Source organism: Pocillopora damicornis, chromosome 7 (genome assembly GCF_964200805.1).
Source record: "Pocillopora damicornis chromosome 7, jaPocDami1.2, whole genome shotgun sequence".
Taxonomy (NCBI): Eukaryota; Metazoa; Cnidaria; class Anthozoa; order Scleractinia; family Pocilloporidae; genus Pocillopora; species Pocillopora damicornis.
In genome coordinates, this window is record NC_142676.1 from 2511275 (window position 1) to 2526868 (window position 15594).

A 15594-nucleotide genomic window follows, 5' to 3' on the forward strand; every position below is an offset into this window, starting at 1 on the left:
GTTTATTTCTTAATTCTCTTAAATACACACATAATGTCATCTTTGTCAGTTAAACACGGCTTGTCATATCTTAGTCACCACTCGTTGCCGCTTTCAATATTGCGATGTAATTGTTTCCGACAAATTTCTAAAACAATATCAATAGCCTGGCTTACAATATCAATAATTCATCAACTTATTTGGCGATGCAGTGCATGCCTTCCTTATCAACGGAAGTTAAGTCCCTGTGGATCGGCCCGAAAGCTAATAACAATTACTCATTCCTCCTTTTGTCATGCAATATAATTCCCAATGTTACAGAGAAACAATCATTTGATGGTCCGATTTCCCATGACAAATTGAAGTAGAACCTATCTCGCATTTTCTCGTTCAATATTTGCCCGTAAATAACTCTCGTACAGCTGACATGAACAGCATCTCGATTTCCTCGCTTTTTGCCCGCGCATTCAGAAGGGAAGTCACTCACGGTTTAAAACTTTCTAAAAATAACGCAACGCGTATGACTTTTGAAAATCTTTAGTAAATCGTTTTTATATAAAAAAGGCAGCAGTATGGGTTAGCTAAATCATATCAACATCTAAGAAGCCTAAACAAATTTATTGAGGAAGTCAACTTTTAAAATGATGTATCAGAAGCATGGGAGAAATTTTCTATTTCTTTTACTTCATTGTGGCCACCGCAGGTGCTGATCACAGTAGACTTGATGAGGCATACATTATTTAAAACTTTGTATAACTAGGAATGCTAGAGCTGCCATAACTCCGTTTTTGTCTACGTATTTAGCTCTTTATATCACAACTATGGTAACAGGCACCATTAATTTCTTGGCGTACATTCCTTCCACAAGTTTCAAAATTTCCATAACAACTCCGAAAGCGTGTCAGTTTAACGTCTGGTGAAAGGACGTTTTTTTTTTTCCTGCTATGAACTTATTTAGTTCTATATTATGACAGTTCTACTTTTCTAAGGACAGAAACAGACAGAAACAGCAGCCTTTGTATGAAATGGACAAAAGTGGCGGTTTTAATTTGACTTTTCAGTTATAGAACAAAAAAATTCCCCATTTCGGCGTAGGCCGAATTGGGGAATTTTTTTTTGTCGTGTTGAATGGTATGAGTGACTGTCTCGGTTCGCTTAGACGCAAGCAACATAATATCGTGATAGGTATATTAACAGTTTGTGTTAATTTCAAAAGAGTGAAAAATTATTGTACATGAATAAGTTTAAAAAAACGTCCGATAAAAATTGTTTTGAAAGTCGTTTTTACAGATGATATGACATTCAGCTTTGGGGCTCCAAGTGTTAGGCACCTTTATTCTCTATTTTGTGATTTAAATATTTAGTTAAACATTCCCATCTGTCATAGTGTTATTTAACCTTGTCTCTTAAAAATCGCGTATGCATAACATTATCCCGTAAAGGGCAGTACAACATCCTGTTTGTCTAAGGTTCCCATCTTTCATTCAAGAGAAACGAGTTGACATCATGAACGATTTCTATTGCAACAAGTCTTTCCAATATTATCCCTCCAACGCCGATTTCAAAGATCTTCGGCCAACCGTCATCACAAACTGTATCTTCAACAGTTTTCTTACTCACACCGCCGTCGTGTTGAACATTGCGATAATCTACGCGATAAACAAAGCTGCTTCGATTGCAAAACCTTTAAAAACGCTTCTTCTGCACCTCGCCTTTTCTGATGTGGCTGTCGGTTTATTTGGCCAACCAATCTACATTTCACTTCTTATCAAGTGGTTACGAATGGAGAATCCAAACTGTAACGCCTACCGAATCCTAAGTATTTCTGGCGCTTTATTCTCACTTGCTTCATGCGTAGGTATTCTGGTTGTAAGTATGGAAAGGTTCTTAGCTGTTCATCTTCACCTCAGATACCAAGAGCTTGTGACTCACAAGCGTGTTGTTTATATGGTGATCTCCATATGGGTGTACAGTACATTTGTTTCTTCAGTGACATTGTGGGGGCTGCGTAGCACTCGAGATGTTATTGGTTTAGCTAGTGCAGCTATTGGCTTTATTCTCACATTTGTATTATATATCAAGATTTATCTAACTGTCCGAAGGGACAAGAATCAGATCCAGTCCATGCAAATACGAGAGGAAGCTCAGTCAGATGAGATGAAGAAATTTGCTGCCCTCATTAAATCTACAATTAGTATTTTCTACGTAAATCTCGTGTTTGCTATTTGTCATCTGCCTTTTCAAATTTGCTCGGTTGGTTTTAGAATCTATGGCTCGAGCACTACTTTGAAAAAATTTCATCTTCTCTCTCTGACCCTCATCTTTCTTAATTCATCGCTGAACCCTGTCATCTACTGTTGGAAGATGAGACATGTTCGCCACGCTATCATAAACATACTTCGCAAGATGTCTCGGAGCAGAAATCAGTCACCCCGCCTAATGTACAATCAGTCTTCAAGGGTCGTTCCTGATAATAACTGAACGCCTTTCTTTGACTGCGTGACAGATTTTATGACATTCAAGTTTCTGGCTTTTAAATGTACGGCATCATTAATGTCTGTTTTATAATTACAAAACTAGTTAACATCTCGACCTTTTAAAATGTTGACTTAAGTCATACTTTTCAAAATGGTGTATACCTTTGTATGAAGTTAACAACAATCGAGCTCTATTGAGCTTAGGATCATCACGTTTGTGAAAAGATAGCTAAAAGGTAATATTTTAAGGTAGAGTCAGTGAACGAATCCACTCGTGTCAAATTTCCAAAAAATAATTATACTGTGAACAATAGCATAACAATATAAAGCTATCTGAAGTTCCCACTTTTAATTCAAGTGGTAACGAGCTCAAATCTTTGCAGTATTATCCCTCCAGTGTCGACACCAGAGATCTTCTTCCAACCATGATAGCCGACTCTATTTTTAACAGTTTTTTAACTTATACCGCTATCATATTAAACGCTGTGACAATCTACATCGTACACAAAGCTTCAACAACTACAAAAGCAGTTGAACCTTTCCTTTTCTGATGTGGCTTGCGTTTATTTGGTCAACCATTTTACACTTTACTTCTTGTTAAGTGGTTGCAGATGGAGAATCTAATGTGTAACGCTCACCTGATGCTGAGTTCTTTGGGGGTTATATTATAGCTGCATCGCCGCGTGGGGGCTGTGAGGCACTCATGATGACATGGGCTTAGTTAGTGCAGCTGTTGGCTTCATTCCCACATTAATTCATATTCCACGTCAGGATATAACTAATTGTACATCGCATGCATATCATTTTTTATGCGCCTTTTCAAATTTGCTCGGCTGATCATCAGATTCTATGGCTCAAGTATCGCTCTGAAAAAACTTTTTCGCCTTTGAGAGACTCTGATCTTTCTTAATTCATCTTTAAACCCGGTCATTTATTGTTGGAGGATGAGACACATTCGACGAGGCATCATAGACGTACTATGGAATTTTCTCGCGAGAGACATCCATCCCGCTGTATTTACAATCGGTCGTCCAATGTTGTCCTTGCTAATAACTGAACCCTTGCATGAGACTTACATGAACTGTGTGCAATTTTTTTTCAGCAAGTAAAAGGCGACAAACCCAAGAGTATCTACCCATAAGATACTGAAGCCAAACAACGATGGTATACAAATTATTAATCGGGAAAGTTGGAATTCAAGGGAACAGTAATGCTAGATTTATTTTCGATGAACAGTGAAATTGTTGTTGTTGATAAAAATAAAAGTAGAAGCAGGCATATCATTTTCTACATCGTTTTAGATAAATTTTTGAAAGCGGAATACAACCAATCGTGCAGGGCGCTTGAGTGCTTTGAACGAGGAATTAAACTCGATGTAGGGCTCATTAATCTCCTGCTCGTCTCCCTTTGGTCCGCCGAATTGTTTGTCAAATTTGTTGTAGAGAGACAATCGCAAAAAGATAGGCTCCCTGCGTGTTTGCACAATCTTTCAGTCTAATTTCAGATGGTCGCAAAGGATAACAGTGCTTTTCCTTCATTTTCCTAATAAAATCTTCCAAGTGAGACGAACGTTTAGTAACTAATGTTCTGCGCTGTTGATCATCGCGCACTCTCTTTTCTATGTTTTATAACTTTCAACCTAGTTCTTTTCCCTACGAGTATAAACAAAAGGACGGCGGATTCGCGTAGGTTAAATGTTATGAACAGAATATAATCCATGCATGGCAACAGCTGCGTTCACATTTCATCCAAACTGGGGTAATGCTGTGTGGATATCCTCTCTCTTACTTAAGCCAACTTTAATCAAGTCTCCAATACTCATCATCTTTGAAAAACGTCACACAATATTAATATTAAGTATCTTGAACTTCTCGCCTTTTCCCAACGTATTCAGAGGGAAATCTCCCGCGGTTTTCAGCTTTTTAGAAATAACGCAAAGCGTACAATTCATAACTTAAAATCTTGCGTCATCTTTAATAGAATATTAAATAATATATAGACTTAGCCAAACCTAAAAGCGGAGCTCCTGTTAGTTTATTTTCTAGCCCCTCATTATAATTAAAACTGTAATAAAACTCTTCAGTACTGGCTGTAGAAGAGTTTCTTCATGGGGATTATGAGACCAGTCCGGGGGTGGGGAGGGAAGGGAAAAATTGGCGAGGTCTGGAACCTGGGGACGACGTTCTCACAACTTGCGGTAAAACGCATGCTAGTCAGTGGTATCTTCAAAGGACTGTATGCATAGTGAAGTATGGGGCTATGCGGAAACTTTGCCCATGATTGTCCTCTGGCTGGAAATACACGGCGTCTTTTGGAGATTCTTTCTGTTATTTGATTCAGTGACCTCTGATGTAACTACTTACAATGAAGGTTTCTTTAAGCTAACTGCCCATGATCTTAGCAACTCTAGCTAATGAAGTACGAAATTTGTCTAACATGTTTCTTGCACTGCAAAAGTTTGCTTTAAAAGAAGACAAGCTAGAGCTAAAATGTCATGATTAAAACTCGATGACGAAGAGAGACTTAGGATTCGATCATGAAGACATTTGTGGAAAACTTGAGATAATACCTGGATTTCATTTTTACATCACAGCAATCAATTCCAAACATCAATCAAGTTTTCTCTTTAGTTTTAAATTTGAGTTGATTTCGTTCTTGGCTACATTAACTGGATTGAAAAGTTTTTGATGGTATTTTCTCTTGCTTGCAAATAGTTTAATTTACTGAAAGGTAGAGTTATTGCAATATGTTAACATGAAACACAACAATAAATTTTATTGATATGTAAAAAGTATTTATTTGACTATCTACCGGCAAGTTGTTGTATTATATTTCAACCCAACTATTTTCCACAATTTATAAACACCATTACAAAATAATTAGTCAGGGAAACGTATATCATGTTTGAAATGTTGTGTCCATAGTAAGCGAACAGGATCGAGGTGGTGTATGTGGGAATAGGCCCCCTTGTCTGTATTGTTAATTTGCTAATTGCTCCTGTTGCCAATGTTTTGATGAGGTTGGGCTGTCAAGGTAAAGGGACAGAGGATTTTAGTAGGCAGTGACTTTTTTCAAACTTGGAAACTATCATCGTGAAAGCCATACTTGTGCCTGGTAACTCATTCTTATTCTAATAAACTAGTTTTAAGAAGGATACAATATTTTATTACAAATATTTGATGCATAGGCTGTGCACAGATATTTAATTTAATTATACTTTTATAGCCAATACCAATCCCTATGCATGATGAAATGTCAGTAGGATCAGTGGAAAAACGTACCAAACATCTGTAAGATTTGATTTAATTATTTTCATTACATGAATATTAACTGATACTAGGAGATCTAATAATATTCAAAAGAATGTAAAATTTTTTTGAAAAATTAGAACTCAGCATAAGTCAAATAAACAAGATTCTTAGAAAAAGAAATGTGTTTTAATGAAAAGAGCTAAGCAACCTTTTTACCGGTTTTATATGTTGAAAACACACACACCCATGCAGATTTCTTACAAACCTGTAGTTCAAGCCTGCCATGACTTCAAAATTTTGATGCACACCTCAAAAGGAGAAGAAATAAATTTCAAGTTTATATTTAAACAGTTTAGGTTTGTCAGGTAAAATTAAGTCAAACAAAGAAATTTACACAACTAATTTTATAGGTTAGCCTACCTAGAACAATCAACTTCATGTACAAATAAGACTAGGTATGTACCAATGATGCACAAAAGAACTATCTGTGGTGAAAGGGCAAGCTTTCCTTTCTTCATTTAAAAAAATACTGAGGTTATCATCTTTCCACAAGCTCAGTGGAAAGTGAGAATGAGAGAGACTGGTAGTGACTATGTTATTTGAGTAAATATCCAGAGAAGGATAAAAGGCAAGATATGGTCTGCACAACTTTCTTATTTCAATTTTATAACCTATCAAGCTAAGTCATTTATATTCTTGCTTTGTGCATTATGCAGATGCCAATTAATTTAACTTTCATGCAGGTCAAAGTAAAAACATGAATTAAAATAGCAGGGCCCATTTTAATTTAAGGTCATGAGAATAAAGGAAATGATAATCAACTGAAGAACCTCTTGATTGTTAAACAAATTCTCCTTCCTAGCACATCAGGAAATGTATGGAGAACAATATGGAGAAGATGCATGCCGATATTAGGGTGTAATGGGTTGAAGACATCATCTTATCAGTTTTATATTTGTAGAGTATTGCTTGAATATATAATTGTGGTGAGTGCAAGTGCCTGGTAAACATCAGTCTATGGTCTTCTACTCTTCCACCTTAGAGTGTGCCTTGTGTACATAAAAATTGAAGTTTGGTGCCTTTACCAGCTTTTTTTGGTTACAAAGATCAACAAAGAATAACAGCCCCACCAGAAAATATTTTTTATGAAAGACACCTCTACAATGGTAGGTACACACAACTGACATGTTTGAGCGAAGCATGTCAAGCATTAAGGTATGATTGTCAGTTTGCTTTTCATTTCTTGAAACAGTTTATTTCTACTAGCCTCAAAAACTTCTGTATCCTTGCTTTCAAAGAAAAGCATTTCCCATGAACATTTAAACATTAAGGACATAAGCTACCAGCAACAGGTTTTTCCATTGTTTCATAACATCAGATTCTCATCACATTTTTTTGGTTACATTTGAAAGCATGAGAAAATTGTAATCATTACAATATAATGAAATCCCACATTTTAACTGTTTTAATCCCACTAGTGACCTAGACAGAATTTCTCATAACACAATTAGTACAACATCAAGCAGACGAGTAATGAGAATAAAGAAAAATATCAATTGGAGGATAATTGGTTGATCCAATTTCAAATTCTCCAACCTAACATCACATAAATTGTATGGCAGACAGTAAAGAGAATTACTAATGAGATCTTAAAAGTTTAAGGGTTATGTAATCATATTTACCAGAAAGACAGCAAATAAATGTAACATACTCCTGTAAAGTGTTCTTATGTACAATAAAGTTTCAAACTCACTGAAATTAAGTTGACTTCATGATTCAGATAATTTTTAGTTTAACAAATGTGTAATATCTCTTTTACAAGGATGAAAAGAGAATGCCATCTATGAATTTTAAAATTAAATGTACAAAAACTTAAAGATGGAATTTAAAAAGACTGATAAAATATGGCAAATCTATTCACTGCGATTTTAATCATTGGCTGGCACACAGAGATATATAGGAGACTTTGTGAAAAAGACTAGGGCAATAAAATTAAAGAGGAGCATATGATATCAACTAGTTTACTGATGTTCTCACCAGAATTCAGTCTGTAAAAAGAACTCTGCAACACTTCTGTTTAAAAAAAAAACTTAAAGATGGAATTTAAAAAGACTGATAAAATATGGCATATTTATTCACTGCGATTTTAATCATTGGCTGGCACACAGAGATATAAAGGAGGCTTTGTGAAAAAGACTAAGGCAATAAAATTAAAGAGGAGCGTATGTGTGCTGTATTCGATTTACGTTTACATTAATTCAGCCTCGCTTCTGTTCATGATTCGATGTATGATCACTTCCGGTAATGGCGACGACACATGTTAGAAAATATTAAAAGTTCTGTGTTGAAATCCAAGAATATATCTCCGTTTCTCGTGCCATCCGAACACCACAGTATGACATCAACTAGTTTACTGATGTTCTCACCAGAATTCAGTCTGTAAAGAGAACTCTGCAACACTTCTGTGTTATCTTCTCACTCTTGAATTAAAACATAAAATTTAATTATTTGCAGGCAGGTTAAGGAGGAAATTAAAGGAATGAATATATGTTACATAAAAAGAAACCCCTTACAATAAAAATAAAGCAGAAGCATATTACCTACGTGTCTTTGCTTCTGAAGAAAACTATAATAGGTATTTTTTAAGCAATTATCTACATAATTATGTAAACCGGGTGCAATATAAGGTCGTAAAAGCAATCATTTTATTCTAACCTTCCTCCTTCCTGCCTTTTGTATCAAATATATCAAGTTCAGTACCTCCAGAGTCATAAGCCAGGCTTTTGGGGCTTAAGGTCAATTTATCGAGAGTCAATTAAATATATTTTCCTAAAATCGTATGGAAAGTTTGAATTGTGCTTCACTTGTGCTACTTATTCGGATTTATCGTTGTAAATTACTGATGAAATTCCGAGAGTGTGACTCAATTAATTCAAAAGAAAATATCCAAGTAGGTTACAGAAATGGTTCACGAATTTTAAATTGGTAATGTGTTAACAAAACCTCTCTAAATTATGGTGCCGATACAAATTTATTGTTCATAATCACCTATGAAATTCCGAGATTGTACCTCAATGAATTCAACAGAAAGTATCCAAGAAGGTTACAGAAACGGACTTTCGAAAACGGCCCTCGGATTAAAAAACTGTAAACAACAATTATTTACGCTAATCATGTGCTTACCAGCGTGCTTGTGAGCTCAAATTGCCAAGACCCTGTTTAATTACACGATTACAGCTCCGACGCTCCTTGCAAAAATGTGATGACTATCGATTTCAAAGATCGATTCTTCAGTTTCCAGCATTAGGAAAAAAATATCGTATCGCGAGCATATTCATCATAAACCAAGCAGTAAGAACGTCTCGAGATGTAGAGAGAAGAGAGAGTGGCTCCATGTTTTGTGAGACAATTGAAATTATTTCCTGAAGTTCGTACGAATCGAGTAGAAAGCATGAAAACAAAGCGCTGAAAAATACCATGACTGAACAATGTAGTTCACTCATTCAGCAGTAGAACTAGTTCCAGTTTAGTCGCGAGTTTGTTCGCACCACATCTTTGCGCAGATGTTTGAGGTCCAACATGATCTCGAGACCGAAATTACGATTATCGTTATTTCTAAATTGGCACCAAATTTATGGATATAGTAATTTCGTGGCACTCTTTACCAATGCTCTTTACACGTGTTAAATAAAGAGAAGGACTCGGTTCCACTGTCTTACAACATTCAAGATGGCGGAGGAAAGGGGTAAATGTGCGTTCAGTTGTGATCAGCATGATCTCGACACCAAAATAACGATTACCGTTATTTCTAAATTGGCCCTGAAATAACGAATATCGTAATTTCAGTGCATGTCTGAGACCTTCGGGCTCGAAGCTTGGGAACTAGTATTCAGGGAAAGATAAAATGGCGGCTTACGGCGGCGAAGGAAATCTAAGTAGTTTAATATTTAGCGTGAAAAGGCTTGGGTGTTGTGATCTGGTTCTCAAGTAAAAAAAAAAAATCACGGTCTGCAATGGCCCTACCACCTTTTGAACAACAAGAAAACATTGAAACGGTGGTAAAAAGCAGCAAGTTTCGAAGTCTAAACGAAAGATGGGTAAGCTGAGTTTCAGTCAAATATCATGACATTTGGGATGTAATTTCGATACCGAATAAATAGTTCTACATGGTTATACACGCATAGGATTCTGTTGTGTTCACGTGAAGGCCATTTCAGCCATTCCTGCCACTTGTAAGTGGTAGGAAATAAAAGATATGTATAGTTGTTTCGTATTGAAGCCCTGTGAAATCACAAATTTGATTTATTTCTTCTTTGTTTTAGGTGGTCATTATCCATTACTTTTGGAAGTCGATGCTGATGAGAAAGAAAAAATGTTATGATTATTTCTTCTCTCGAACATTTTACTATTTAGGTACCAAATAATCTTGATACTGAAGACCATTGCATCCTATTATGAAAAATGTACCCCTGATTGCTTTGTCAACATGTATGATGTAATATACCTTGAGATTTGTGGGATTTTCACATGTAAACTAGAAATACCTGTAGAGGGTAATGATGTACTTAATGCAAAGTGTTTTGGTACAAAGTCTGCTTTGCTGTAATCTACCTGAAGGTGCTTTTTATATGCTGGTAACACTTGCACAGCCCAGTCAAAATGTTCTTTAGTAGTAGTCAAGCTGGCTGTTGTAATTATAGGCAGTAGAGGCCAAACCTCATCCTGAAAAGCAGTCTGAAAGGTGTGAAGTCAGTGGAAGATACTTCATTGTAGGTGGCCAAATTGCAGGCTGTCAGCCCATTTTGAGTGAGTAGTTAAACTCAAGATCGGCTATTTTAACTGATTTTATTGAGAGCCAAATCCTGCAAGGCTTATATTCTGTATTAATTTGAAGTGTTACTTTTATGTTTCTTATTTTGCAGTAAGTGGGCTTGTTGTGGCTATTTTTCTCTCAAACATTTTTTTCAGCTTAGTCAAAACGTTTTTTAGAAGTAGGCAAGCTGGCTATAGTAACAGAAGGTAGAGACCAAACCTTGTCCAGACTAGATGCCTAACAAATGTTCTGTGTGGAAAGCCAAATCCCTGGTTACCGGCACATTTTGACTAGGCTATTTGTTATTTAGCTACTCTTATTATTAAAGATTACTGCATTCCTTTTTAATAATTTGCTGCCAATTGTATGCTGTATATAGCTTATGATTTGTGTGATTTTCAAGAGTAAATTAGAAATACCTGAAGATGGTAATGATGTACTAGATAACGTACTTGATGCAAAGCAATTTTGGCACAAAGTGTATGCCTTGTCCTCAGGTGATTTTAACATGCTAATAAGATTTGTTATTATTCAAATAATATACATCAGCTGGAATGGGAATATTGAAAGAAAAATAATAATATTTAACCATAACAAGTTTTGGTTTTATGTCCAAATTAAGCACTTAGTTGAAGATCACTGCACTGATCAGGCCCCGAAGGCCAAAAAAGAGCTGTCTGCTGTTAGTTTAATTTTTGTCATTTCTATTGATTTATTTTATTTATCAATGTTTCTTTGAGTTATAATTCATTGACCTCTTTCAATAGTGCAGGTTCGCTCGTGTAACCTAATCCCACATGTATGTATGTACAATCTCAGTTGAAATTTTGAGTGGCAGGCAAGCTGGCAATAGTAATAGGCAGCAGAGGCCAAATCTTGTCCTGAATAGAAGTCTGACATGTGTGAAATTGGCAGCTATTTCATTGTAGGTGGCCAAATTGTTGGCTGCAGCACATTTTGACCTGGCTGATTGTGTGTGTGTTATGTATGTGTTCTTCTTTTTAGGTGTTAAACAGGTCAAAGTACCGAAAAAAACCTCTGTGATAACTTGGTAGTCTAAGATGTAAAAATTTTTAATAATGAGGTAAAGCTTGATCATTCTTAAGAGTTTGCATCTGTTCTAAAAGTTTTGGGGAGAGTTAGGGGAGCATTATTTATACAAATGTATTTGGTTGGTTGGCCTGGGAGGGACCAAGAATTAAAGAATTCATTGATTCTCTTACACCTTTTGTCTGCATAGTGTGCTTCTGTAGAGCTTAGTTATTGCTGTAGAAAACGTTTTTGGAGGGCCCTTGAGATCACTCACTTTTGAGCTAGTTGCCCCTAGGGAAGGGGATATCTGTACTTATTATCTCCCTTGGGGGGGGGGGGGGTGAAGGGTTAAAGACTGATTCTTCTCCAGTAGCCACAAGTACCCCTGCATATGGAAATTTTGAACACTATTAAAGGGCTAGTACCCTCATTTCATACTTGAATTTCTAATTTAGTGTAAGTTATGACAAATAATGAATGTAAATTCATCTTGGTTGTACAGGTTATATCCAGCAGTCCTTAAAAAAAAAATAAAAAGGTATTTTTCTGAATTAAAAAAAAAGTGTTCTTGCTTCAAAGTAAGTGCATGATATGTCATTCAAATAATGCTCTAGCAGAGTTTTTGTTGGAAATGCCAAAATCAACTTCATGAGTAAGGACAAAAAAAAAAGGCAATAAGCAAATGTTCCTCTGTATCCTTTACGTCAATTTGGGCTGAAAAACAGGTTTTTTTCCTTTTGCAAAAATTAGCTTATTTCACGACCAAAAACGATGCAAACAAGCTGAAACGTTATGTTTTCAGCAAAACAGCGATAGAATCTGCGAAAAAACAATGGAGACAAGCTAACACACAGTGTTCTCAGTAAAATTTGGGCAAACAAAACCTTAAAAACCAAAAAAAAAACAATTGCGCTGACTTACCCATTTTTTGCCAAGATAACTGCCAAAACACTGAAAACTAGCTTGAAACTACATGTTTTTCACAAGATCGCGACGAAATCTGTCTAAAAACTCCAAAATACGGCAGAAATGTACGATTTTTGCAAAATTTTTCGCTAAAGTTGACAAAAACACTAAATTCGACTGAAAAACACGTTTGTTTTTTTTGCAAAAATAAGCTTATTTCAGTTTTAAAAACGCTGCAAAAAATGTTCTCAGCAAAATAGTTTAAGAGTCTGTGGGAAAACACAAAAACCAAGCTTAAACCAAGTGTAAATTGATAAAAAGGCCCGAATTGCGCATTTTGGCAGTTATTTTGGCAAAAAATGGTATATTTTGATTTCAAGCAAACTTTCAAGTAGTTGTTAAAGTTTAGAGCCAAACACAATACCAAAAAAAAATTGGATGTTTTCAGAAAAAATTGTGACCCTCAGCCTAATCATAATCCCACCCTACCCAAGCCCTAACTCTAGCTGCGAGCTATCCTAACCCTAACCCTAACCCCGGGTTAGGGTTAGGGCTCGGGTTAAGAACGGAACTTTTCACTCCAGTCAAAATGATGCAACTGGTTAACATGGTCCAACCAGCCAAAACAAGATAAAATGGTTTAAACGGTGAAAAGATTTTAAATACGTGACATGGTCCAATCGGAAGAAACGATCTCACTTAGTAAAATGGTGCGACTGGTTAACATGATCCAACTTGATAAAATGATGCCAATATCTAAAATGGACAAACTGGTTTAAATAATCCAACCAGTTGAAATGGTCTAACTGGATAATGCATGTGTAACCAGTGAAATTGGTTCAAATAATTCAGGTAAGGATGGTAACATTAGTTAAAAAGATCCAGCATATTACAGTGGTTCAACTGGTAAAAATAATCATCCAACTACTAAAAGTTATTAAACCCCAATCAAAATTAATCCAACCGCTTCAAATAATCTAACTGGTCAAAATTCTTCAGGTGGTTATTTAAGTGAAAAAGGTGACAAAATCTTCTTAAAAATATTTTTGAAGAGGCTTACACCCTTACCCTAAACACTAACCCTACCCCCAAACCCTAACCCCAAACCTTCACCCTAGCCCTAACCTCAACCGCAGACCCTCTAACCCTAACACTAAGCCTAAACCCTAACCCTAACCCTAGCCCCACACCATAACCCTAAAACCTAACCCTAAACCCTAAACCCTAACCTATAGCCCTTAACCTAGACCTAACCCTAACCCTAACCCTAACCCTAACCCCAACCTTCTCTATCTATCCTGTAAGTGTACCAGTCGGCCTATCGTTTGTTTTTCAGTAAACTTTCAAGTAGTTACTGAAATTTACAAACACAATACCAAAAACCCTGCAATTGAATGCTTGTAGAAAAATATTAACGCCAACCCTAAGCATAGCCTCATCCTAGCCTTAACCCTAATTCTAACACTAAATCCCGCTAACTCTAAGCATAATTTTACCCTAGCCCTAACCCTGATTGTAACACTAAACCCCTCTGAGCCGAAGCAACCCAAACTCTAACCCTAACCAGGTAATGGGCTCCTGCCCTAACCCTATCCTCAACCCTGACTTAAACCCTTTACCATAGCTTAGGATTGGTTTGGGGTTTGGGTTAGGTTTAGGATAGCACAGAGTTAGAGTGAGTACAGGACGAAATAGCATGATTCCGTAATTCGGAAAAATGAAACTCTATGTTTCCACATCATTCACTTCTTCCTTGGACCTGTTATGTTTCCGTTATGATTCCTGAACGGAAATATGACGACACGTTTCCGTTGCATTTCTGTCAACGGAATATTATCATCGCCTGTTTCCGTTACGTTTCCTTGTACGGATTCAAACTTTTACCGTCAAGTAAAACATATATTTATAAAGTGCTGTACAGTTCTTACACCACGTTACCATGAAGACGTGATCGTTCGAGGACAAAAAAGGCAAATTGACGTGCATTAGGTGTGTACGTTCGTAGGAATCATAAGAAGTCCTAGAAGCTTCGATGTTTTACACTGAGCTATGTGCATGTTAATTTTGGAACTGTTTCGAAACCTTACAAAATTGAATCTTTTAAACTTACTCTGTGCTTAGATTTTTAAGCAGCTGGATCATTTGAGCCAGTTTAGTCACTCAAACCAGCAATACAATACTAGGCTAACTGGATAGTTTTAGGGTTAGGGTTAGGATTTTCAAGTAGGCACACGCAGTTGTGTGGATATTGTGGTACATGGAGTTTAGTAGAGTGTAGATTTTAGCAGTATTTGCCAGTGTTGACATATTTATAAAATTATGGTTCCAAAGTGCGTGTCACTGTTGAGAACCCAAGAAAATCATGAGAAAGTCGCCGATGGATTAGCCATAAAAATAAGCCCAACTCTGAGTCAATGCCAAACCACAAGAAAGTTGTGAAACTCGCGCCAATGTAAAAAAAAAAACAACTGAGGTTCGAAGTATGGGTCGCTAACATCCTATGAAAATCATGGGAAAGTCGAGGAGATTGGTCATGGTACCAACCAATGCCACTTTCCCATGAAAATCAAGAAACCTGTGGTAACTAGCCAACATATGCTAGAATGACAATCTTTAATAAAATTCATATCTAATAAGGATGTGTGAAATGGCCAATATCGCTCTTGGCCGAGATACTGGTTTGCCGTGTTTTGGCAGTTATTTTGGCGAATATGGTTAAAATCAAATCTGTGTAAAAACAGTAAAATCAACGAGTTATTGAGGTTCGTCAACATAGGGAGGGTCCTCTTAGTATAGAGAAAAACTTCTGCCCACGGCTGAAGGCGTTAAATTAATAAATTGATATATCTGGGCGGCATATCAAACAGCAACACTAAACTTCTCCTTTCTCACAGCTTTTTCCCCTTTAACATCTTTGTTCATTCCATTTTTTTTAAAGTAAAAACTCGTTTTGGAGGCATAAAGGTCCCTAAAGCAACGTTTCAAGATTTTATGGCGATCTTGTGAAAAACATGTAGTTCCAGCTAGTTTAGAGGGTTTTGGCAGCTATTTACACAAAAAGTGGGTAAAATCAGCCCAATTTGTCGTGTTTCTGACGGTTTTTACGCGTTTTTTCCCCAAATTTTACTGAGAACAC

General features: G+C 36.4%; 1 protein-coding gene and 2 long non-coding RNA genes across 3 annotated transcripts; 2 read left to right on the top strand and 1 right to left on the bottom strand.

The window, feature by feature from the left end:
- Positions 1-1161: 1161 nt before the first annotated feature.
- LOC149042028 (histamine H2 receptor-like) lies at positions 1162-3733 on the top strand. Its single transcript, XM_089213388.1, has one exon. The coding sequence runs from the start codon at positions 1486-1488 to the stop codon at positions 2458-2460; it is 975 nt and encodes a 324-aa protein (XP_089069514.1). The 5' UTR covers positions 1162-1485; the 3' UTR covers positions 2461-3733.
- A 1472-nt stretch (positions 3734-5205) lies between these two features.
- On the bottom strand, positions 5206-9310 carry LOC149042029 (uncharacterized). The gene is made up of 2 exons (XR_016188733.1): positions 8891-9310; positions 5206-8187 (listed from the first exon to the last, which is right to left on the bottom strand). It is a non-coding gene; the product is annotated as an uncharacterized LOC149042029 (long non-coding RNA).
- Positions 9311-9376: 66 nt separating this feature from the next.
- LOC149042030 (uncharacterized) lies at positions 9377-12406 on the top strand. Its single transcript, XR_016188732.1, has 2 exons — positions 9377-9804; positions 10030-12406. It is a non-coding gene; the product is annotated as an uncharacterized LOC149042030 (long non-coding RNA).
- The last annotated feature ends 3188 nt before the right edge of the window (positions 12407-15594 follow it).

Bases quoted from the DNA above. Each gene is read 5' to 3' on its own strand.
- LOC149042028 (XM_089213388.1), top strand. From the start codon at position 1,486: ATGAACGATTTCTATTGCAACAAGTCTTTCCAATATTATCCCTCCAAC.